General features: G+C 38.4%; 2 protein-coding genes across 7 annotated transcripts; one reads left to right on the forward strand and one right to left on the reverse strand.

The window, feature by feature from the left end:
- The first annotated feature begins 5,393 nt into the window (after nt 1-5,393).
- On the forward strand, nt 5,394-7,967 carry LOC104606428 (2-deoxyglucose-6-phosphatase-like). 6 transcript variants are annotated; one of them, XM_010271616.3, is made up of 6 exons: nt 5,394-5,585; nt 5,676-5,808; nt 6,833-6,944; nt 7,024-7,178; nt 7,270-7,531; nt 7,639-7,967. In XM_010271616.3, the coding sequence occupies exons 2-6, from the start codon at nt 5,774-5,776 to the stop codon at nt 7,828-7,830; spliced, it is 756 nt and encodes a 251-aa protein (XP_010269918.1). In that variant the 5' UTR covers nt 5,394-5,585; nt 5,676-5,773; the 3' UTR covers nt 7,831-7,967. The 6 variants fall into 6 exon arrangements, with proteins under 6 accessions (XP_010269918.1, XP_010269917.1, XP_088745406.1 ...); XM_010271615.3 differs by having other exon boundaries at nt 5,394-5,575; XM_088889281.1 differs by having other exon boundaries at nt 5,582-5,808; nt 5,919-6,944.
- Nucleotides 7,968-13,171: 5,204 nt separating this feature from the next.
- Nucleotides 13,172-21,569, reverse strand: LOC104606429 (phragmoplastin DRP1E-like). The gene is made up of 15 exons (XM_010271618.3): nt 21,083-21,569; nt 20,909-20,972; nt 20,688-20,795; nt 19,822-19,923; nt 18,438-18,488; nt 18,270-18,331; nt 16,984-17,074; nt 16,832-16,896; nt 16,409-16,603; nt 16,204-16,323; nt 16,046-16,116; nt 15,366-15,591; nt 15,134-15,184; nt 14,523-14,891; nt 13,172-13,462 (listed from the first exon to the last, which is right to left on the reverse strand). Exons 1-15 carry the CDS (start codon nt 21,218-21,220, stop codon nt 13,334-13,336), a joined length of 1,842 nt encoding a protein of 613 aa, XP_010269920.1. The 5' UTR covers nt 21,221-21,569; the 3' UTR covers nt 13,172-13,333.
- Between the last annotated feature and the right edge of the window lie 5,208 nt (nt 21,570-26,777).

Genomic DNA, 26,777 nt, shown 5'->3' on the forward strand with positions numbered 1-26,777 from the left:
TCATGTGCCATCTTTGTTGCCTTTTGTGTGTGTTTGCTTGCTTTCTTAGGCTTACTCAACCCGCTCGAGTGCCACACGAGACCTCGCCGATTAGCCCCATGACAGTTGGTATCAGAGCAGGTTCTCATTCCTAGCCATTTGACCCGCGACGTGAGCACACCATGAAGCATAACAGGGACATCATGGAGGAGATCAAGCATGGACTCTCCCCTTCCCATGAGGTGGACGATGCACCCGCCGATGACACAGTCAAGGACAAAGCACCGAAGACCCACACATCAAAGGCAAGCAAGTGTGAGAAATCCACAGACAAGCATTCTGCTATCAACCTACGAGTGCTAAGTTGTGAAGCCACTATGGGTGAGATGCGTGACCGAGTAGATGAGCTCCACCAAAACGTTGAAGCCATAGAGAGTGCGGTGGTAGAGGTGGAAGGCCGCATGAATGGTATTTGTTGATGAGGTCCGTGACATGCTTAATGGGACACTCAAGGAAGTCTACAGCACCGCACGCCTACAAGAAGGAAGCTCATCCCACTCCAACATTCAAGACAAGCTAGATAGCTTTCAAGCCCAACTCGACGAAATGAGAAACGAGTGGGCAACATGGAGGAGAGCCATGTCCTCCCCAATGGCCATCCAGGCCCAATTGAATGAGATGAAAGCAGAATGGGCAGCCATGAAGGCAGTCGCATGTTCCTCCAACTCCCAAGCTCAACTAGATGAATTCAAGGCCGAGTGTGCAATCTTGAAGAGGGCCATTGCCAATCCAGCCAGCACCTCCTTTGTGCACAGTCCTTCCCACATAACGATTAGGGAGCCAACTCCCTATTCAGACGCACACAATGCCCAGGAGCTCGACAACTTCCTATGGCAAATGGACCAGTACCTTGCCATAGCCAGAGTGAATGATGAACCAGCTAAGGTGCATACGGCTACCATGTATTTGACTGATGTCTGTATGTTGTGGTGGCGCAGAAGATGTGTTGATATAGAACGTGGTACATGCACCATCCAAACCTGGGCCGACTTCAAGCGGGAGCTGAAGAGGTAGTTTTATCCAAAGAACGTGGAGTATCTCACCCGTCGCAAGATGAAGACACTCAAGCAGGGCGACTCGCTCCATGAATATGTCAAAGAATTTTCAACTCTTACCCTGGAAGTCACCGACATGTCGGACAAAGACTTGTTGTTTAACTTCATGGATGGCCTAAAGCCTTGTGCCGAGCTCGAGCTCCAGCGACGTAATGTCTAGGATCTTGCCTCTGCCATGGCTGTGCCATAACAACTTGGTGAACTAAGGCTATCCGATGATGAAGGAAGCAAGCCAACCAGCCCGCGTGCCAGCAATTTGAGTGGGGGAGGTGGATAATCCCATCCCCCGAAGGAGAAACAACCATTCCACCACAAGCTAGTTGAGTACCACAAAGGGAAGCAGCCACAAGGAAGCTGAAACTCCTACAACAGGAGATATCAGGGGAGACCCACCCATCCTCCCACTTGCTACATTTGTGGGGAGGAGCACTTGACCAAGCACTGCCCAAAACGGGAGAAACTAAATGCCCTCATTGCCAAGTTGAGTGATGATGAATGAAGCGATGGGGAGCGGAGTAGACAGGCGCCAAGAGTGGGAGCCCTACAACTTTTCAATGCCATGGTGAAAAAATGGGCTACCTCCAAACAGCCCGCCTCAGTCAAGAGAGGACTGAGGTACGTCAACATTTACCTTGGCGAGAAGCCAACCCGGGCCCTAGTTGACATAGGGGCCACTCACAATTTTATATCCATTGCAGAGGCCGAGAGACTCAACTTGGCCATTTCAAGAGAGCCAGGTTGGCTCGAAGCTGTCAATACAGGTGCAAAGCCCATCGAAGGGATGGCTCGTCGAGTTGGACTCCGAGTCGGCACCTGGAATCAGGAGATTGACCTCTCCTTTGCACAATTGGATAACTTCGCTATCGTCCTTGGCATGGACTTCTTGACATAGGCTAAAGCTGCACCAGCACCTCACCTCAACACCTTGTTGATCATGGACGAGCGGTCACCTTGCATGGTCGACATGATTACATCTATTGATACGAAGAAGAAACAAGTTTCGGCCTTGCAACTCCAACTTCCATCCGCATATCAAGAGTCTCGGAGGAGCACAGCAGTAGCAACCGCAGTCACTACAACAAGAACTGATCGTGACATCTTCAGTAAGAAGACAGTGCCACCGCCATCTCAGTGTCAACAGAAGTCGCATCCGCAACATAAGACACCAGCACCCTTCACCAACGGGCCGAAGAGAAGACCCAAGGCCAACTCCAACATCAGCCATACCTACCATCTTGGGAAGAGAGTGCCACCCACATGCTCTAGGAACCATCCCAACATTCGACCTCAATTACGCCCACGTAGTAGACCTATGAGGAGAGAACCTTGGGGAACATCCCTTAATACCCAACATCCTTTTGACTTAGATTCATCTTTTGCTCCAATCCCTACCTTAGCTAGTAGTGCAAACCAAACTAAGCCACACTTCACTTACTTTCAAGCCGCTAGCCAAGGACTCAACTTAGGACCTAGCCATAGGTTTCCCCATCACACTCAGCAATAGCAAACCTATTCCCAAAGCAGTTTCTTAGGCCTTGGAAGTGAAGAAGTTCATGGATCATCTGAAGAACCCTCCTTCACCAGTAGCAGACTCAAGCAGAGCATACAAGAGATAGTCTTCAAGGACGAAGCTTGAATTGAGTGGGGGAGACTGTCACAAGTGACCACTTTTTCGCGACATCAAGTGCTTTTGCCATGCCCACGACATGCCATCAGAGTGTCGTCTAGTGCGTCTGGGGTGGGGCTACATGTGTATTTTGTAAGGGGGGATTGCCTGGCATTATTGTAATTATGTAGTATGATTTTCCAGTATTTCCATATAATCTTTTGTCAGAGCACCAAAAGCTTAAGCTATTCTTAGAGGGGAGGTAGGTAGTTGAGAGGTGTCAAAACCATGTAAAGGTTAAGCACGAGGTCCCCTCGACACAGACTTGTGTGTTTGTACTTGCCATTTATTACAATATAAAGTGCCTTTTTACTAATTCGTGTGCCATTTATGTTGCCTATTGTGTGTATTTACTTGCTTTCTTAGTCTTATTCAACCCACGGGGCCTCGCCGATTAGCCCCATGACACATATGTGCCATTGGTGCGAATAGAACCAGAACTTGTGTCTAAGTTGCTTGCTACGAAGCCTACAGAATTGCAACGCCACAAGCTTCAAGTCATCGGCAACGAGTGCGAATGCCTCGACTTCGGAAATGGCCTTGATGGTGCGTGTGGACGAAGAAAGGATGACACTTGGGCGTGGATCAAGCGCCCATGTCAGCAGTTCCTCGCCACAGAAGTCACCGGGGCCAATGCGACATGAATTGAACAACCCCGTACGACCACCATTGGTATTATTAGACTCAGGGAGCCTCGGATGATGAAGAGCATCTCATTCACTAGGTCACCCTCTCGCGCTAGGCACGTCCCATCGGTGCACAGGGCAGGCTTCAACCTCTCACATATCGCATCTAGAATCCGCTCGTCCATCTGGTCAAACAGTGGCACCTGTTTTTCTTTCAAGTCAGACAGATTAAAATTCAATAACATAAAAGATAAAACCATATATAAGATACAATTGATACTGACTCGTCGAATAAGGTCCAAGCAGAGGTGGCGCTTGATCTCTCTGCGGAGATCCATGGTAGGCCTTTGAGAAGAGCTTCTTCATCAACTCCCTGGTTCGTTTAAAAATACAAAACAGATTTTTGTATTTAGATAATTTTATTTTCTGTATTTTTTTATTTTAGTTAATTTTATGCTATTTTTTATTATGTATAAATATTTTTTTATTTTTAATTTATTTCTGATGTCACAGGTTGAACCGTTCAATCCGAATGGTTGAACCGCTATATATTACATATAGTGGATTGGATAGGGGTGATCCTAATTCGACCAAGTATCCTTTTATGTGGTGTAAATATTGTATGTGATTGATTTTGTGGGCATTTGTTGATGGGGTGTTTATTAACTAAGTGTTTATTTGAAAAACTCTACTTAAACATTTATTACTTTTGTTATTTGGTTGTATACTTTCAAATAAAACCCTATAAAATTACTTTCCACCTTAGCTTAAAGTGCACCACATAAGCATTTCTTTTCAATAAATGCCCAAGCGTTGGGCAAACTCCCTCATGCACGTAAATAGGATTGGAGCCACGAGGACCTAGGGGATCCATGGACCCCCTTATGGCCTAGAAATCCCCACTTTACAAGTATATTTCCCCCCTCTTCCACTCTCGACCCTAACGATTGGCTCCCCCAATAGCTCATCCATATTTACTCTCCCCCCTCCCACCCAAGTCCACTGTTCCCCTCATAAAAATTCCTGACTCTACCCTACACATAAATCAAGGCATTTTTTCATAAACATTGAAACTAAAGAATGGTTTCGTAAGCAAAATTGCAAGCACTATGTAGCACTGTTGTGGTGACATTTTTTTAATTAAACGGAACCAAGTTTGCCCATTACATTAAGGGGTTTTACCATTCAATCCACCCCTAGGGTGGAACTAAGATTTCTAAAGGTGGACTGAATCTGACTGTGAATTGATGTCAAATCCATGGTCAAGATGCGGTTTATAGGAGGGGAGGGTACTAATAGACTAGGAAGGGGCTGCAATTTCAAATTTCTGAGGTGGATTACAGTTATCCCTTACATTAAAACTTAACGGTGCACTTTTCAAGAACATTTATTTTATTTTTGAAACTTGTTGACAGCGAGGATTGACAACTTGTAGTGTATCAATCACATGATTTATATGATAATCTTTTGTTTTTTAAAAGAAAAAGGGAGAATGACGGTTCAGCCCAGGGTCAGAATTTTTAGGCTTAAAGGACTTTGTTTTTTAAAAGAAAAAGGGAGAATGACGGTTCAGCCCAGGGTCAGAATTTTTAGGCTTAAAGGACTGCTGGGGTAGGTGCTAGCTCAGAATTGATGCCAATTCACAGGCGGCATTAATACATAGATTGTGGGTTGTTGACATTTTGAATGTTTATAGATCTGTAGTGGAAATTAGAAATCTACATTGGGCCTGTCCATACTTTTCTCAAAGAAAAAGGGAAAATCTTTAAGAGAATAATGTTCAGCCCAGGGTTAGAATTTTTAGGCCCAAAGTATTGTTGAGGTAGATGCCTGTTTGGAATTTGATGCTAATTTAGGGGCGCGCATTGATATATAAAGTGGGAGGATTTTGACATTTTAAATATTTATAGCTCTGCAGTGGAATTTAAAAATCTGCACTGCACCTGTCCGTATTTTTCCGAAATCTATATATCACTCCAACACCCAAGTCTTTTCCTTCTTTTCCTACTACTTTGGAGTTTCCATTTGTGGGAAGTGGGCTTGAAAGCGCTTTCTTCAAATGACAGTGGGTGTGTACGACAGAGGAAAAGCCATGCGACACGAGCCCAACAATTTCCATTTTCCAGGATAAAATTCAATTCCACACATCAAAAGAAAAGAAATTCGAATATTAAATGAAGAAAGACAGTGTGAGTTTGAGTTAAGGTTCCACGAATCTCACACTTCTTACTTTTTTAGATTCGCTTTCTTTATATCTATAATTCTGTTCTTCTCTTAATATGCACTCAGTCTTGTATTCGTCTCCGTCATTATCGTCATTCCCTTGATCTCCTCTCAAGAACCCATTCAGAGGACACAAATTTGCAGACAAAATCTCGGTGCCTAAAATGACCATTTCAACAGATTCTCACCAAGCAGACAAGTAACCTTCTTTCTTCGCTTGTTGTTCTTTCTTTTACTCTTAATTGGTGGTTGAATTATAAACTTGATCTCCTCTCAAGAATAATTTTTATTGCTAATGTTGAATTGCAGCTCATTTCTGCCCTTTGATGGATTTTGTTCTGAAAATCCTACGTTTGTCTCTGTGTCTGGACAAAATCCATTTGAGCTTCCATCATTGGACTTATTTTCTTGAAATTTCCTCTTTTGCATGCTCTATTTTTTCTGTGTACTTCTCTTACAAGCCATTAGTTTAGAAAAGAAATGCAACATGTTGTGTTTCTTCTGTTTTCAGCTAAGTAAACCAAAATCCCTTTGTTCCGTCCTGAATCAAACCAATCTGTATTCTGTTTCTGAGAGATGGTGGCTTGTCTGTGGAAACTTTGTCATTCCTTTTTTGCCTTTTTTTATTAATTCTATTCTGTGATTCACTCGTTGCTGGGGCTCTTTTGATGGAAAGCGTAACCTTAGAGGTTAAATCATCTAATCTTTCTAAATTGAGTTATGAGGTGGTTGGGACATTGGACAAACCTTTGGATTCCGAGACATTTTCTTTTCTTAATGACTGAGTAATGTACATTCTATTTTTAAACTGAACTCAAGGTGGATTGGATCATTGGAGGACGATTCAGGTCCAGGTTGATCAGTTTGAATTTTTCTGGTTTTCCATCCATTACAAGCATAATATGTTGGCTTACCATCATAAGAGGGGATAGAGGTCTGTGCACCTCATTTGATCTTAATCATTTCATTTCAGGTTTTTATTGGGAAAACTCAACTAAAATTTGGACTCTACCCTTCTTATGAGTTTACCTGCTTCTAGCCTTAGGCTGGCACATGAGAATTTTTTTGCCGAGTTTGTTTTTCGTCCAACTATATATACACAGCCTCTGCAACATCTGTCAGTATTATCGATCAAAATATCATGTTCTATTATCTGATTAACCACTCCATATAGAACAGAAAACTTGTAAATATCAGATATTATTCTCATGTGGGAAAAACAGATGCTCTCTCCCCAGTGTTGCTCCTCTTAAAGCAATACTATTTGATATTGATGGAACATTATGTGATTCAGATCCTCTTCATTACTTTGCTTTTCGTGAAATGCTGCAAGAGGTACAGTCCCTGCATGATTTCTGATGTAAACTTGTACTTTTCATCTTATGCTAGAAATAATATTGTGAGTGTCTGACAGGTAGGTTTTAATGATGGTGTCCCCATCAGTGAGGAGTTCTTCATTGAGAATATCAGTGGCAAACATAATGAGGATATCTGTCACATTCTCTTCCCTGATTGGGATCTCAAGAAGAGTCTAAAATTTATGGATGATAAGGAAGCAATGTTTCGCCGGTAACCATATTTTATCATACAGTTACTAATTTCTCCTTCGTCTGTTATTGTAACTTTGGATTCCAATGCTCATAAATTATAAATGTTGAAGATTGGCGTCAGAACAATTAAAGCCTGTAAGTGGCCTTAACAAGCTTTGCAAATGGATTAAAGATCGTGGTTTGAAGCGGGCGGCAGTGACTAATGCTCCAAGACCAAATGCTGAGCTCATGATCTCAATTCTGGGCCTGTCTGATTTCTTTGAAACTCTTGTGGTTGGAAGTGAATGTGAACGAGCAAAACCATTTCCTGATCCTTACCTGGAGGCTCTCAAAGCACTCAAAGCATCACCCAACCACAGTTTTGTGTTTGAGGTTTGTTCTGCGTAAGGTTAAAAAATTTTCAGAAGTTCATGTTTCTTGGGATCCCTCATTTCTTTGGTTCCTTGACCCTCTATGTTTTTTGTCTTTCTTTTTTCAAGGATTCTGTCTCAGGTATAAAAGCTGGGGTTGCAGCAGGGATGCCAGTTGTTGGCTTAACTACCAGAAATCCTGAAGAGTTACTGAGCAAAGCATGGGCGACTTTTCTTATTAAGGATTTTGAGGACCCAAAATTGTGGTCTGCACTGTCGGATTTGGAGAGAGAGGTAATAGGAGCAGATATTACTGCATGAAAGGGATATGGTCAGTGTAAAACTATGTCATAGTATCTTACAGAAAACCTAATTAGTTTAAACCAATGACTAAGCTGGAAATGAGGTCTTAGTTTTTTCTACTCCAGATGATTCTAAAAGATTAGTTATTCACATCCTGATTTAGGTTGAAAGATTTGACATTTGATTATAGTGATTCTGCTTGTTTTGGGGGGTATGGGTGGCTTACAGGTATAAAATACCCTGTCCATCTTCCCCAAAAGAAAACAATAATATTAGTGGTAATAAATATATTATGTTAATTTTGATGATAATAATAACAATTTTATTATCATAATAATATTAATATTAATTATAACAAGAAAGACGACAACAACAAATACAGAAGAGAAAACAGGGGAAAATAGAATATAAGCTTTGAATGTGGTGAGGTATGTTTCCCCGAAACTTTCTCTATGCTATTGTAGTGTTACACTCATTGTGGTTGAGTGTTTAAAGTTGATCTCATGTTGGTTGCCAATCTGTCCTCTTATCTTTGGAACCAATGGGACAATATTGTCATCCATTATAGTTTTCTGTATTTCAGCCAAGAGACTGGCAGTTAAGCAATAGAATTTGCATTTGAACGACCTAGCTAGGGCAAACTAAGGCATTGTTTGACATGCTTGAGAAACAATTCTGGTGACTTTTGTGCTCCTGACTCCTGAGACTGAGACTCAAATTTGGGTATGAAAGAATTGATAAGATTACTTTCTCCTCTCTTTTTTTTTTTTTCTTTTTCTGCTGAAAACTTGCCCTTTGAATTGATCCTTTGGAGCTAAATGGAAGTTGGCTTGGCAAAAGAAGCATGTTTTACTCAAAGAAGTCAGCCTTCAAATACTGATTCTACAGAGTGGAGTTGATCCGAAACCACCTAAAAATTTCCAGTTTCTTGCATAAGATGCAATAGCTAGAAGACATTTGATACTTCCGGGTATTTCCCTTCCATCTTTTCATTATTTTATTATATGCTTCTCATTATACTCTGCCATCTTGCATACTTGAAAGACTTACAGATTTTCTTCCATCATTTTTTCACAAGATACCTTATTCACTATATTTCTAATAGATTAAAATCATCACCTGAGCCTTGTTCCAACTATATGGGCTGGCTACATGAACCCTGTTTCACCATGACAAATTAGGGTTTTGTTTATAAGAGTTTAAAGTTTTAATGCCAACTGCTAACCTGATACATACAACCCTCCTTATGACCCTTATTCGGGCTTAGAATCAGTAGTGTAAGACAATCTTTTCAACCTGTAGTTGACCCGGCTGGTTGAACCGCTTGAACCGTCATTTAATCAAGATTTAGGGTCTAGTTTGAGTAAAACCTAGAGAATGTCAAAAACTGTTGACTTGGTCAAAAAATTGTCTGACCCGGATGGTTGGACTATTGCCCCATTCAACCTGGTGACTTGGTCGCAGTTTGCATACTACTGTTTATACAAATTTCAGGAGGCTATAAGTTTGCACTCGGATGTTGGACTAAGGTGATTTTTTTTTTCATTTTGGGTAACTTTTCAAAACCTGTGTCATAAGAAGCCATAGGCTCCTTCTCCTGTTATTTTTTCCAAAAAATACCTTTTTTTGGCTTCAAATTACAATTTTTAATATTTTTTACAAATAAAAAAATTTAAAACTTAATTAAAATACATAAATTAAATATAAAATATTTCATATATTACATATAAAATATAATTATATATTATGTATTGATAAATGCATGTTTGTACATACCTACACACATATATATATATATAGGCTGACATGTCAGTCTGACCCATCTAACCCATTTGGTCGAAGTGGTGACCCGTGACCTAGAGGCAAAATTGGTTTGGCCTATGGGTCGGTTTTTAAAATGGATGTGCTCCATTCACCCAGATGTGATGCCTTAACACTTAACAGCTTTTTGAAATGATTTTTTTTGGCTCTAACAACCCTTTAATTTTGAAAGAAAACCACTTTAGATCCTAAATAATTGAAAAAATGGGTTTTTATTGTTCAGTCCACCCCATAAATCCTAGCTCCACCGTACAGTTGGGGGTAGGTGCCAGTTCGGAATTGATGTCAATTCACAGGCGGATATGGGTGGTTATAGGTGGAGGTGTTTATAATTTTGAATTACTATAGTTCTGCAATTCAAATCAAAATTCTGAGATAGAGTGCAGTTTAAAAATCCCTTAAAAAATGCTAATTTTGCCCTCAAATTATGATGATTAGTCCACTTTAAGGAAAAATCAGATAACATTAGAGATGTTGTTAATGGTTTTATTAGACAAATAATAAAATAATAAGCTTACTGATGTGGCATTACTCAAAACCAAATCGAGTTTAGGGAAAGTTAGTTCTTAAGGAGTTTTCTAGAATGAATTAAGCTGTGGGTTGTCAATGTGTCGGGTCTACTAGACAAAACCAAATCGATTATTTTGGTTCTGGTTCCATGTTCTGTCTTGTCGGGTCAATTCTTCTGGTTTTAAGTTTTGTTCCAATTATTATTGGATTGGGATTGGTTTTGACTGTCTTGAATGAATACAATATAATATAATAAATTAAATTAAATTAAATTAAATGTCTAATTTTATATGTAATTCAGATACAGGGTTAAGTTAGAAGATTTGAACGAAACCCTATCCATTCAACCCTTGGAAGAGTCTCCAAGTCACCAAAGAGCAAGGATCCAACTATCTAGGAAAGCAAGAATGGCAATAGCAAAAATCCCTTGATAACGATAATTGGTGCCTTGGAACAAAATAGTGAGGCCAAAAAAGACTTTCTGCAATAAAAATTAAGATTTAAGGCCAAAAAAGACATTTTTTTGACAAAAATAGTGAGACAAGGTGCTTTTGAACACGTAAATCTTAAAAAGTTACTCAAAATAAAAAATTCATCATAATCGGGCATAAAGCTATGGCCTCCTAAAGTTTGGATTTATGCATAAAAAATAAAAATTAACTAATTTTCTAATTTTGGGGGTATGACCAAACTGCATGGGAACTGAGTTATGGTTCAACCGGTCTGATCAACCAATCTGATCTGATTTTCTAAACGATGGAGTTAATATTTTACACTGCTTCGGGGTTGGGCCAGGTCCATTCGTATTTTGACAAAAGCCCAACCCACGCCTAAATTGCACCCCTAAACGGTGTATCAAGGATTGGAAATAGATAGTGGAATTAGGACTGTCAACCCAAAACCAACACAAGGGAGACTGGATCTCTTACAAGCAAAAACTCTATACAGTCACACATTGCAAGGTACCAACTGACTTGTTGGTAAGGTCTTCTGCTGGTTGTAGTGGAGACTTAGAATCGAATCCTGTCTGCACCTGCATTGGGGGGTTTATAGGTTTGGGGGATGAGCTACCCCTATTGTCTAACTTCTTGGAACAAAAGAAAAAATAAGTAAAAAATAAAAAAATACCAGTCATCCATTGGAAATATCTCCCGTTGTATGTATTAAAGTTCATGGAAAGAAGTTTCCAATGTAGGGCTGCATTCCCATGCTTTTACAATGTATACATTTTTGCTTACAAAGAATCCCCCATCTCAATCTTGTCAGTTGTCACCACCTCAAAATCAAAGTTTTCCCCATTTTACAGATCCCCCCTGAATCAATAGGGTAGACATGGATTTGATATTCCACAAGGATAGGGATGGAAAAATTTCCATTCCAATCAACAGGGACATGTGAGGACAAGGACTTGGGGAAAACATTCCCCGCCTGGAGTCCTTGATCTCCACCTCACATGGATCCCTACTTGATAATATAAATTGTAACTATTTTATTTAAAAATATTAAAATGAGATAGAAATTAAAAATAAAATGAATTTTAGTGACAATGCCCCACAGCACATCCCACCTTGTATTGGGAACATCTCATAATGATGTATCATCATCTCCAGTACTTGTTATCAGGTCAGGAGATATTCCCAATATAAGGTGGGGATGTAAACTCAGTCTTTAGGACCTTAGGCTCTTTTTGATTTGCTAGAGAGAAGTGGGAAAGTGGAATATTTTGTTTTGTGAGACACGAAAATGGGATGGGAAAATAGGGGGATGTACTTTCTCAAAAACTGGGATTTGAGGTCGCACTGAAAAAATAAAGGGAAAGACTATAGGGCTTGCTTGTTAAAAGAGTTTGTTGTCTGTCTTCTCCACCTCCTATGCCCAATAGCAACGTCCAAGCTTCCGGTGACATTTTCAGATAGATGGTTGTCTCCGCTTCCTATGCTGCAATCACAGTGGGCTTGGCTGCCATGGTTTCCGACAACCAATGCCAATGCTCTCTCTCTCTCTCTCTCTCTCTCTCTTCAGCGTTTGATTTCCTTCTTCCATTTTACTTCTCCTAATACAATGATTTCCACCAAATGTTTCCAAACACCACTATCATCCCTTCGATTAAAATTGTGATTTTCATAAATTATTTCCAAATGCACTCAACTCATTCTGATAATTATTTTCAGAATTTATCCAACTATAGAACAAATAGATGCCCTTCAACTGTAACAGATACAATGTTCAAGGCCCAGAAACCAATAAACGAATCCCAACTTTGGCATAGTGTTGAAGCCCAGCTTTAAATCTCCTCTAAACATGAAAAATTGCAATCACCCACCATATGTTCGACCAAATTCCCTGTCAAACACCTTCGCTCCCCTATCATCTAATTTGGAGCCTATGGGCACTTGAAATCATTACAGGAAGAAAAAGAATTTATGAATCATGATACTATAGGACAAAGTGGGTTAAAGTGCCTTCTCACAAATGCCATTTCATGGATAACAATGGTCCGTTGTCATGTGAAAAATTATGGATTCAATGAGTTTGAAACTTTTTAGAGGGACAATTACTTTTTTGGAGCTAAATGGTTTTATTTTCAACTCTGATTTGTCGTGTTATCTTTCAATAATTTTCTCATAAACCAAATAATGGAAAATGAGAACTTCACACTTTTTCATCCCATTCCATCCCATCTTTTCCCATCCCACCTAAATCATTCCACAAACCAAACAGAGCCTTAATGAAAACGGAGATGGGAATTTTGTGGGGACGCATTGGCATTTATACCAGTGCCGGAAAAGGTGTAACTTGTGTAATGAGAAAAACCAAAAAATAAAATGTGATAAACTCGAATCAACCGAATTCGCATCAGCACCCCACAGACCACCCCAGCCGAGTATTGGGAACGTTGGGTGCGCTCCGTGGGACTTCAATCTGATATCATATCAACCCATTTTTCGTGCCTTCCAGCCTTGTAAATAGAAACAAAAATCTAATGCTTAGTTGATGCCATCTAATATATACTATTAAGAGAAATAAATTTCACAAATATGCAAACCTATCTAATATATACTATAAGAGAAATAAATTTCACAATATACAAGCCTATAAATGGAATAAAATGACAGCAAACCTAGTGCTCCAGTCCAAACAAAATTTCATACAAAATTGCATACAAGGCATCTATAAACATCTAAAGATCTCATCGAGCCCAGGAAACAGAATCAATTTCATCCCTTGCAGACTTGTACAACTCAAGCCTCTTGCCACATTGCTGTCTCCGCTCCATCAATGCTGGGTCTTCATCCAACAATTGTGAAAGCTGCTTGCCCTGCAAAAGAAACGAGGTCTTAAAGATACAAGGAGAATCGAAATGGAATCCAGACTTTGTCCAACCCAATCCAGACTACTCTTAGGCTAGGTTCAGACAATACAAAGGAACAGAAATTGAAATTCCCAAATGATGCAACTGGTAAAACTGTCAGAAATCTGAAAAATCTGAGCAGGTGGGTCCAGGTAGGTTAGGTCAATAGTTACAACTCTAAATGGATAAATTGGGGTCACGTATCACAAGACATCATATCGATAGCAAGGTTCAAAGTATCAATATGATACGTACGGCAGTATCGTGTCAGTACTTAGAAACGCCCGAAACACTATTTTTTTTAGTTTTTTTTTTCAAATTTTAGTTTTTTGGGAAGCTAAAAACATGTTTTTTATTATTAAAAAAAGTTAGGGTTCCAAAACACCTGGAAACAGGCGTTTCGAAGCGTATCTTTTTCAAAAGATACGATACGATACGCCCGATATGTTAAACCATGATCGATACTTTAAACCATGATTGAACCAATCCAAGGTTTTCTGGAGAATCTCTAATCCTCTATCGTTGCTTGAATTTCAAGGAACATGGAGTAATGTTGTGATTACTCCTGGAGGCCTGGACCTGCTTTCAGATAGCTACAAGGTCATCTATAATGAGAAAGGTATCTTGTCTGAACCCTGCTCCAATATCATTTTCTGCCATGACGACAAGATCTAGAACACATATAGTTCCAACATGTATCTTGTATAAACCATGAGACTGCCCTCTACATATTTCCAACACCACAGGCTCTCGAGTCTCAACTCTCAATCCCATCCCACATGAGGTCAAGCTACATGAATCTTGTTTTGCCATTCCATTCTATAGATCCAGACCTTAAAAAATAAACAAGGACGAGTATGAAAGATGGCAGGAGGACATTGGCACTGTGACCAACATGGAGAGAGGCAAATACCAAAACCATGTTGGATGCATTGGGCTGCCACCTCTAAAATTAAATAAAAGCAAATTAAATATAATATTGACAGCTAGCAAGAGAAAGAGTGCAGGCTTAGTGACTAAATGGTACCTCTTTCTTCCCCACTTGTGCATAGAAGTAATCAAGTAATGATCTCTTGGCTTCCCGAACCTGACAATGAACCACTGCCTTTGGAATGGAGTGCCTGAGTGTCTCAGACACCATATTTACATAGGAGGAAACATTTGACCCTATTCTCCTGAAGTGGCCCTCTGTATACCGGTCCATAGTTGAAGCAGCTGGATTTCCTCCCTTCTCCACTTCTTGGGGGAGTTTTCGAAAGAAATCTACAGTTAGGTATGATGCCTCCATATCCACCAATCTTATTGTTGTCTTCTTACTCTCATCCCGGAATCTTTCTAGAGCTTCATTGGCAGCATGTGCTATTTCAGCTTGAAGTGTTGGAAAGCGCTTCAATTCCTGTCCCATTGAAAAAACATACATATAGCAGTGGTTCCCCTAATATACTAATTACTTGCAGGTAATAACTTGTCAAAAGAAATTACTTGCAGCTAGTAACTTGTCAAAAAAATTACTTGCAGCTAGTAACTAGTCAAAAAAAAATTACTTGCAGCTAGTAACTTGTCAAAAAAAATTACTTGCAGCTAGTAACTTGTCAAAAAAAAATTACTTGCAGCTAGTAGGTCCCAAAAGCATCTCACCTGAGTTTCTCCAATTGACTTTCTCACAAGCTCCTTCAAGACAAAGTGGACCTGCACAATACAATTTATACAATGACTTCCACATACAATGACTCCAAGAACAATCCAGTAGAGCATATGTAACCCTTATCCAGTGAGACAACAGGCCTTCGATCCATAAGAAATCAGAAGAGCAAACCAGTAGTAAAAATCATGATAACATAGGCATCAACACTAAGACGTTAATACTTACAGCATCAACTGATGCTTCAGCTGGACCTCTAAAATAATTTAGGGCCCCCTCAATAAGGCGGCGGTATCCTTGTTCTGGAGCAATTAAGTGGGGTTGGTAACCATCTGCTTCTGAAACAACCTTCTTGACATTCTGCAGAGACAAGTGTCTATCAAATGGAAGTTTTCGCAAAGCAGCAGGGAGCTGGTTGTCAAAAACTCCATATATTCGATCACCACCAGGTCGCCTGAAATTAAGAAAATGAAATTCAAAGAATCAATCTTCACGGTGTTTTATCTGAAAATATCTCCACATAAAATTAATCTTAATAAAACCAGAACCTCATCTAGTCTGGAGTCTTCAAGAAAGCAATATAAGAATTCATGTAATAGTGCAGGTGCAAATAAAATGAGTCCATGCATCAAGAGAAGCACTCATTACTCTAGAAGGCCATGTAGGTTCATCCACATCATCAAGAACAAGTCCAACTAGAAGGCCATATTGATTTTAGCAATATAAGAAAAAACTATCTTTCATTGAAAAATATTGATGAACCAATTCCAGCATTCATCTATGTTATAGAACTCCTTACCCTCCATAAGGTGAAACCAATTAAAGGTTATTTCCAATATTTAGCTAGTAGAAGTCCAAACTGAAACATTTTGCCTTTGTACAAGAAATCTAATTATAAAACTCCTTACCCTCCATCAAGATGCTCCTTGAATATCCGGTCAAATGCACGACAAAGTTCTAAGATGGTATACAACTGAGCCTGAAATCACAAACAAAGATTCTTGTTATGAATTTGGACCAGATTATATCCTATTTGTGCATAATAAGATAGATATAAGTTCCTCACCCCTGCATCAACGGCAATAGGCCTACCAAGGTGATCCATCTCTGATTCAAGTTCGTCAATTGTTTTGTTAATCAAGGATGTGATACTTGGAATGCGTGCCCTAATTACAGACTCCAAGTGCTGAAACCATAACCACATATGAAAATGAACTTGTTATTGGAAACAATCAGCAATACAGATTCAAGTAAAATAGAAGAAGTAGTACCCTTGAGAGGAGCTTTGCAAGATATTCTGAACCCATCTTACTCGCCAAGTGGGAGTAGTCAGGGCTAGATGCAAAATATTCGCGTTCCTTCCGTCGGGCAACAATCATGTCCACATTTTTATTAATATCAGCTTGTGAACGATTCACAATTCCAACCCAAGGTTGTTGTAGGCGATAAGATCTTCCTTCAAGAACCTTCAAAGAAGAAAGGATGAATTAGAGCAAAAGTACAATACTCAGGAGCATTGATACATTAACTAGAACAATTGGACCGGGACCAACAGAATGCAAATTCTACATTTAAGAGAAAACAGACTGGAAACATTAACTAGAACAACTACTGATGATGAAAAGTAAAAATGCTAAGTCCCAAGCATTGCTTGTTCAAAGTTAAAATAAGCTTTATATAATGTATGAACTTACATCCAATGCATTTGTTCCCTTGTCCATCAAATCTAGCTTTGTCAAAACCCCAAATGTCCTATCACCTAAGTAAAAGGATGAGACCAGAAATGATTGATAACAGAGATATAAAAATGGTTAATTAATCCTACTGGAAATGCAAGAAGAAATACCTGATGGATCAACTTCTCTAGCAAGTTTGATAGCATCAGATGTTGCTATATCTTGATTTGCTGGAGATATTGCTAGTATGATGGAGTTAGGCTACAAATAAAATAAAACAGCCTGATAATTAGGTGCAGCACAAAAATCTGTTGTAGAATTGAACATGTCTAACAATGATGTGGACAAAGAACTCAAATCTCAGTATAAATTTTCAGTCTATAAAATCTGATTGAGATTTCCAAGTTTATCAAAGTATTCAAAATAATATAAAACATTTGCCATGTGGGCAAATATCCAAAAACACATCAATGACCAATTAAGGAAACTTCATCCAAGTTCATATCCCTGCCCTGGATAGCCCCAATGGCCAATGGAACGGAAGTCAGTCAACACTGTGTGACCAAATTGGGGCTGAAATGGCAATGCAGGATAGAAAAGGAAATGCAAATCCACACTATTTTCCCAATTTCTTTTTTTTTTTTTTTGGAACGGGTAAAGTAATGTACTTTCCCAATTTTTTTAACTCACAAAAAAGGACCACAAAAATTTGGAGGAGTAGCAGAACTTTTGCTTCAGTTTCTCTTCCATTTTAGCAGATTTTCAAATCAATAAAAAGGGAGACAGGGGCTACTCATTCTAATACACATTTTTTTCCATTCATTTTGCATTCCTATTTAAACCGAAATTCAAACACAGTCTAAATATTACAAAAGCACAGCAGCAACACTATTTTGACATACTGCAATCATAGTAGATATGAGTTTTCATGTTGTTGAACAATATGTACAAATTTTTATACAGAAATTGCACTGAGAAATATAATGGCAAAAATAGAATTTGAGTATGGAATATTGTATATAGAGAAAAATCCTCATACTTCAGTATAAAATAGAAATCATAAAGAAACCAATTCATGCCAAGATCTACATGAAAGCAATTAGATCTATGATGCAGCCAAGTAGAATATCTCCTTCTAAGCATTGTTTAATTATTCACTGGTTATTTCTACAAATAAGGTTGTTTTCTATCAGTTACATCACAAAAAGTGGCATTAAGGTTTTTCTTCCTATCTTTTCCTTTTCTCTTTGTGTGTATTCATGTATGATCTTCCATTCTTGCTTTGTGAAGTGAATTAATCAGTGTCAAAGCAGAAACAACCTAACCTGACCATATGGTAACCTTATGACAAGGGAAACACACAAACACAAAGATTTAATGTAATCAATTAAGTTATTATTACAAGACGATAGCTTTTCCACCTTCTTCGACAAAATGAAAGTGCTTTAATTTTTACCTTCTCAACATAAGAGCGAACCATGTTTTCAATGTCTTGAACAATACTCTCTGGTTGGCCCTCTGCAAAGAGAAAATTTATGAATTTTGTAAATGTAAAATATGAAGCTTAATATTGTGAAGAATTTCACTGGAAGGAGAAGGCAATTAAATAAGAAAAAGAGCGTACCTACAGCAACCTTTGTCAATCCCGGTAAATCTATTAGTGTTAAGTTGACCACTGCCAAACAAGGTTAACAACGAAGCAGTGTAAGTGCGGAACTTGACATGCTATGGGAAAGAAAATGGCTCAAAGAAGGTTACAAAACACATTAGATTTTTGTCCACAAGCTGGACAAATTTAAAGGCAATGTATTTATGAACTAGGTATATAACTCTGTCACCTCTGTTTGATAGTGCCTAAAATATGATTGGATTTAGGGATCTAAAGTCTAACCCTTCAAAATTTCCTAAAACTTGGATTATTTTCTGATCACTGTTCCAAAATCCATTGCTAACAAAGTCCCATACACCAGTTGCAGCTGGACTGTAGAATCAAACTAGGTTATAGAATCTAGATGTAGAATCAGGACCAAACACCTCAGATTCTTATCAGAATCTGAATTTGGATAAAATCTAGATTCCAAAATATGGTAACCTTTGTAAAACAGGGGAAGAGATATGTGTATTTGAGTGGGTCAATTGACCCCACTGAAGTTCAAAGCAAAACATGAAGTTCATGTATTTAAAAAGCCAGTTTGGGAGGTTTACTTGCTGATTGAGCTGCATTAGAGAGCCACTTCCGAGAAGCTACCTATGATGGTTTCATTGGAAAATTGATTTGGCCCATGTAAGCCTATTTTCAGTTTTCCAGATTTTTACCGAATATGGCTTCATGATTTTCTAGGTTTCTTGGTTCATACAACACTAGAAGTCAGCTGTGTGAAAGCCCTCCCAAACAGGCACAAAGGCCTCCATGAGCTGCGATGTTGGCAGTTGAAAATGTTAAAAAATTGACATTTATGAAGGCTCAAATTATTGTATGACCCCGCAAGAAAAAATTGACAAATAAATGCTTCTGTAAGAGTTGTGGAGTTGGCACTGATGGTCTACTCTGAAGATCCAAAGCAACAGCAGTCAGAAACCAGAGGAGGAGAGAGAAGGGAGAAAGAGAAGAGATGGAGAGAGAATAAGCGGGTTTCCCTCTCCCTAATGGGTTGAAGAAGATCCCATAAAATGGATATGGAATATTTATATATTTTGGGTGAGGCAAATTCCATAATCGTCTTTTTCTTTCCCATTTTACTCTTATTCTGAAATATTCTTAACTGATTAGCACATTAGCACACATGTTTAATCTCATTCTGGAATATTCTACTTGATCCTTCAAGTAGAATACTTATGTAACACCATCCTCTTACAGACAAAAAGAAATGATAAATGTCCACTATAGTAAGGTTTTGGATTATATTACTTTAGACAATAAAAAATGAACATGGTTGAGATGATAAATGTCCCCAAGCTATATATTTCTTGGCATCACATCAAGAAATTGGCATATAAAATATACATACCATTTGGAGAATAAATACTGAGATGAATAGGAACTGGAGAAATCTGTTTTGTCTTCCCAGTCATCCGATCAGTTTCGTCCTGAATTTCCTTGCGAACCATGGCTGCAATAGTAAACAGGATGTCAAAGCTTAATTCAACCCTGTTACAATATCAGTGTGAAAACGGTAAGCTTGGACCAGTCCCTCAAATGACAAGATAAGCAAACTTAAAATACTTTGTAGCAATTGCTGCCAAGACACATGTAGAGATGCAACCCATACAACTTTTACAAGTACAACATGCTGGCATCTTTTTTTGCCATGTACTGTAGGATCTTCATCTACTCCAACAAGCTTATCTTCCAGAAAATGAGTGTAACAGAAATGCCTATACTGAGATTGATGAGTGGAAAAAACTAGAAAGTGTAGGATCAGAAATAAAGTCATTCATAGGAAGAACTTAGGTCATCACTCATGTGCCTAGAAGACCATCAACAGCACCCTGAAAAAGAGGCCATTTGTTACAAGTTGAAAGGACTAGAAGGGCAAGGGGTAGACCCAAAAGGACATGGGTAGTAGTAGTAGTAGTAAAAAATGATTTTTAGCTAAGAATTTAACAATGAATATGGCTTTAAGCAGAATGGACTGACAGGATTCATGTAGCCCACCCTATATAGTTGGGATATGATGATGATGATGATGATGATCACACTTCCTACTTTATTTAAGAAAATATTCTTTAATTAAAAAAAAAATGGAGCAAAATCCCCTTAATCCATAGCCAAAAAAAATACTAATAGCCACTACAAACTCATAGGAGATAACACACCGAAAGGTATACAAATATACCAATAATACTGAGTGCAATAATCATCAGAACAACGTACAAAAATCTGTAAATCTCCTCTTTGGCAAGTGAAGAAATTCAGCGTACTCCACCTGCCCCTCCTCCGTCTTGTGTAGCTGCAAGACCAAAGGGCGCCTCGTCACGATTCCTGCAAACACCACAACATTACCAAATCAAATCAGAAACAACCACTTAATACCAGAACATCGGAGAAAAAACACATATACAGAAGAAATGAAATCAAAGTTTCAGAATCTTCACCAGATCCCCTGGGAAGAAAATCACGCCCAACGATGCTCTCAAGAACTGAAGATTTTCCAGAACTCTGCTCTCAGATGGAATCACAATCAAAATCAAAATTAGAACTGATGGATAAAACCAAGACCGACAATGAAATAGATCGGGTGCCGAACTAAGATCGGCCAAGAAGAAAACCTGTCCTCCGACAACGGCAACTGAAGGAAGAGCTTCCCAAAGAGTTGGCAAAGCATTATCACCACCATGGTCGCCGAGGACTGTACAAGCCCTCTGGATTCTGTTCACCAAGCCGATCAAGCTCTCCATGGTGGTCATCTTCGAAACCCTAATCCTAACTTCTTGTCTGCAAAATCTGTGATTCAAGCGGAAGATGGAATGCGAACAACAGAACAAGCAAGCGAGAGAAAGAGAGAGGACTAGGACGAAGACGAAAACCGGAAGGTTCGTTCTTACCCGTTTGTTTTGGAGAAAAACAAAAAATGTATATCGGCCGTCTACAATGCGCCACGCGAGCAGTGTTCCAGCTGCCCTATATGATATCTTCTCGCGTTTTCTTCGGGTTGAATTTGAAATTTTGAAAGTGAAGCCGTTTTTTGACCGTTGGATTTGGTATTAGTATGTAAGAGAGAATTTTTGCTCCATGCATCATACAGCTACACGACAACGGAGTATCCTAGCGGCGTAGCCCCATCCCAATTTTGAATCGACTTGTGAAAAATCAGGAATAGAGTTGAGATATTTTTTGGGTCAAAAGCTAATAAAATTTTCATAGTAAAAATTTTAGCAATTAAAATAGCATATTCATAAAATATTAACAATTATAATGATTAATATAAAATATATAATATATCACTGTCATAAAATAGCCACATCCCACGGAAACATCTCCCCATCCGCATGAATAATAAATTAAAAGATGGCAGATGTTCCGATATACAGCCAAAACATGCTATGAGATTGGTGTGAGGCGCGCAGTGTGAGAAACAAATTCAGACTCATAGCCACATACCACGAGCCTAAACTAGGGCTAGGCCTGAACACAAAACTTAGGCCAAGACTAGAATTTTCAAACCAGGATTATGTAGGTCGGATTGAAATTATCATCCCTAACAAATGGGCACTAAGCAATAAGATAGGGACAGATGCATAGTGCGATAGGTGGGAAAATTGCCCACCTAGCGCAAGAGGTGCATAAGCTCGTGAGGGAATGGTATGTTTTTCTGTGTCAATCCCATTTGAGACTTTTGTTGATCACATGGGACCCATTAATTAAAAATGCCCCACCCTCATTCCTATTCATTCTCATCTAAGTGATCATATAAAGGAAATATAATGAAAAAAAAGGCAACTATATATAAATAAAACAAAAAATTCAAAAATAAAAAACAAGAATTTGTAAGTTGTATACTTAGTACCTCAAATGTAAAACTTTTTCCTTTTGGTGTTCCAACTTCTAATTTACTGAATCAATTTCAATTTGAACACAATGACAAAATGACAATAAAAATTAGAAAAACTAAAATAAAAATACTCTTGAATTCCTCTAATTAATCAATTATATAAAAAACATTAAAAATGGAAGATATTTAAAAATCAAGAGAGCTCCACCCGTTTGACCCTTGATAATCCAAAAGTATGCAAAAATATATCTATATAAATAATAAATTATTATACTTACCCAAACCATAGGGCGGGAGAGGGGGGGGCAAACCTTATCTCTCCTCAATTTCACTTGGCACAAAGGTATATTAGTGTGTTGTTTTTCAAGCCAGGGGGCACGGCCCCCCAAGTCCCCCTAGCTCCACCCCTAGTCTAAACTGAGCTTAAGTTGAGCCTAAGCCCAATATATAGCCTCATTTGCTAATCGAGCCAGGCTCAAGCCCAATAAGGCTTGGCTCATTAGGCTCATGAGTTTAATCGACCTCACTTACAATACATACATACATATTAATAATGAATAATTTTTATTATATGTAAAATAATATTTTTATTTTTTATATGTATGATATTAAATAATTTTTATAATTCTTAATTTTTTTGTATGGAAAATAAATTTTTTTTATATGTATAACTTTTTTATAGGAAGCTTGGCTCATAGTCGAGCTCAAGTCTCTAGCTCGAATCAAGCTTGAGCCTCATGGATTTTTAGTTATTCGAGCTCAGCTCAGCTCGAATCCATCAACTAACTAGTGGGCACCTTGTGTGTTAAAGCAAATTTAGCTGGGAGAGACAATACCCGAACTTGATTAGGCCAATAACTTGACATCTATTATCTAGGGATTAATTGATCATGGGTTGAGCTTTTACACCTATGATAAGGGCTATTACCTAGGCCCAATCTTGGCTTGGGTTCTAGGCTTACATAATATTTTATATATAAAATATATAATAAACAAAATATCATATATACATATTGTGAGCTCCAAGAAGCTCATGGTTGGCTCCTTAAGACCGTTGCCTCTCTACCTCTTTATCTAGGTTTGGAAGAAGTTAGGAATGCAACTTCCCCAAGTTTTTGGAACTTCAAGCAACTCGGAATTGGAATAAACCAAAGAACTACAAACTTGGTGAGCCAAAAGATAGAATGAGAAGCTTACCTCTCATATGTAACCTTGACAAGGAATTACTAGTAGTTGAACCAAATTGAAATGGTGTTTGAACAAGCTCTTGAGTGTGTGGTGTGCTTTTAGTCAACCTTTCAAGTGAACTAGGAAAGTGATGTATATCCCCTCAATGTCAAGAGATTTTTGAAATTGTCAATAGAGGGTAAGTGGAACACAGTAGAGTGGATTTGAAGCTCAAGGCTCAAGGCTAGGAGATTTCTTGTGAGAAAATGCAAATGGAAACTCTATAAAGGTTGGGAATATTTCAAGGTCCTCTCTTACTTAATTTGGGTCTCTATTTATAGAGAAAGGTAAGATATTTTCAAATGGAAAGGGCTTGTAGTCTACTTTTCTTAAAGATCCAACATTTCTCCTTAATTTGAAACTTGTTGATGTTAAAATTGGCCACAAGGGTGAAGATGGAAAGTTGTTGGAGTAGGGTGTTACGTTGTCTTAGAGTGTCACCTCAACTAGGCAACTTGTCACCTCAGATACTAAGGGAGACCTACAACTAGAAGAAACATCAGAGGCCCCAGGTGATATCCCAGGGGCATAGACTCTAATGGTTAAGTTAGTAACGCCAAGGAAAGAGAAGGTGAACCGAAGAGCTTAGTGAGATGAGGTGAGAGCTCGTGTAGAGAGCTGGTGAACTCGGTGGGAGAACTGGAGAGCTCCATGTGATAAGTTGGAGAGCTCATAAGGAGAGTTGGAGAGGTTAGTGTGATGAGTTTGAGAACTCGTAAGGAGAGCTAGAGAGTTCTATGTACTGAGGTGTCAGGCATGTCTTGTATAATGCAATGTTAAGTTGTGTCTAAATGAATAGGGGGCTCACCTATTTAAGTGTGTCTTGTGTAATGTAGTGTTAAGTTGTGTCCAAATGAATAGGGGGCTCACCTATTTATAGGAGAGGGGCTTCATCCAAGAACTGACAAGTTTTTCACATGTGGCCCAAGCTCGGTCCATTTGTCATGCCCTCAGTTAACACGATGTGTGCACATTGTATGCACGTGGTATGCACTAGCATTGGTGTTTTGATTAGCTTGGCCATGCGTTTCTTGTGCATGTTATGAGCTGATGTCAAATCATCTTGTATAGACCAAGTTAGCTCGTTAGGACCAAGTCATCTCATCAAGACTAGGTCTACTCGTCTGAACCAAGTCAGGTCGTTAGAACAAATTCATCAAGATAGGTCAACTCATCTAAATCAGGCTAGCTCGTCAATTGATAACTTTGCACCCTAGCATGATGTCCCTTGGTAGTTTTTGACTAATGGTCGGTTTTGGCTATATCAAGACTGATTTTCATGGATTTTGTACATCTAATAAGAGCTTGAGGCATGTTTGACATAGCAATCTCATTGCAATGGCATAAAATGTAAATTTAAATCAACCATAAATATCATTCTGTCTGTTCCTAGCTTTAAGTGGGGGTATCTTTAGGGTTTTGGGTTTTCTAAGTTTACTAGGCTCAATTATACTAGTCAAGGGGTTTTAATAGGTCAAGTGTAGGGTTGACATTAGCCCCCACCCTCTTGAGGTCTTAGGTTAGGACATATGAAAGGTGATTTAATATAGTGCATTAAAACAAAATCTTTCTTGCTTAATAGTCAAAAGGAGGAATTAGGTTGTAACACTAATGAAGTTTGGAAAATGGAGATCTATGGCTGATAAACTCTAATCAATGAGATTTGTTGAAACATAATCTTGGCTTGATAGTACATTAAATGTGGGAATCTTGGGATGAAATTTGGTGGGTAGGAATTTTTGGATGCACTGAATCTTAGATGATTTGCCTGATATTCTCAAAATAGAGGAAAGGTTTTGGAGGCAAAAGTTGAGAATAAGATGGTTGAATGATAGTGATAGAACTTCTAAATTTTTTTAATGCCATAGTCAAGGTGAATAGGTTGAAAGCTATGGTCAAAAGGATTAAAGATGAGGATGGGTCTTTCCTAGAAGACGAAACCCAAAATAAGTAGTAGGCAATTTGATACTTTGAGAAAGTGTTATAGGAGAAACTAGTAGTTTTGGATAATGATCTATCCATTACACCCAAAGTAGTCACAAATGAAAATAACAATACGTTGGTTTTGATCCTAGAAGTAGATGAATTAAAATAGCAATGTGGGCTCTTTGATAAGGATAGTGCACCCCATTTGGATGGTTTCAAATGCCATTTCTTTATAGCTTGTTGAGAGAATATAGCTACAAATGTCGAATGAGTAGTTCGGTATTTCTTTATTGGGGTGAATTGCTGGTGAGTTATATATCTTTTTCTATTAGAAACTAATTACGAAAATCTTCATTGTTCGCTTGTCTAGCATTTTGGATAAGTTAACATCTAAAGAATATGGGCTTTCATTAGAGGGAGAAATATCTTTGATAATATCTCCTTGGTTTAGGTGTTAATGGTTGATGTGGATAGAAAAGTGTATGGAGGAAATGTCATCCTCAAATTAGACATGGCTAAAGCCTATGACAAGCTATACTAAACTTTTCTAGAATAGGTGTTGTTGAGATTTAGCTTTAACTCAACACGGATTAGCATAATAATAAAAATAGTGGACAATTGTTGGTCTTCCATTATATGGAATGGTGTAGTGACAATTTTTTTTTTCAAATATTCAAGAGGTGTGAGACAGGGATATCCTCTGTCACCTTATCTATTTATCTTGTCTAAAGAGGTTTTGAGTTGTGGCTTTAGCAAACTAGGGAACTAATTAATAGGAACTAACTACATCACTTGTCGTGGCTGCCCATTGATTACACATAGTCTTTATGTAGATGGCACACTCATCTTTACTAGAGAATCTAAAAGAGTCCTAGAAAAAGTGATGGACTTCCTTTACAAGTATGAAAGGTGTTCAAGGCAACTAATAAATAAGATGAAGAGTTGTTTTGTTAATTCCTCTAAAGCCTTGGTAGCAAGGTTATAGATAATTGAAATAATGACAGGTTTGCCTCACAGACTCCCTTTTACATACTTAGGGGTTCCAATATCCAAAGGAAGACTAAGAATAATTCATTTTGAGGATTTGTTAGGGAAAGTTAATTCCAAACAATCCAGATGGTGAAGTAAAATTTTGACAATTGGTGGCAAGTTGCTTCTGATAAGGCATGTGCTCAGCAGCATACCTTTGCATATTTACTCTACAAAAGGAATGATTCAAAGATTAGAACAAATTCTTTCTAATTTCCCATGGTTGGATAGCTTAGAAATAGAAGACATCATTGGTAAGCTTGGGACTAGGTGTCTAGTCCTTTCATTTA

Source organism: Nelumbo nucifera, chromosome 6 (genome assembly GCF_055504915.1).
Source record: "Nelumbo nucifera cultivar China Antique chromosome 6, China Antique-T2T, whole genome shotgun sequence".
Taxonomy (NCBI): Eukaryota; Viridiplantae; Streptophyta; class Magnoliopsida; order Proteales; family Nelumbonaceae; genus Nelumbo; species Nelumbo nucifera.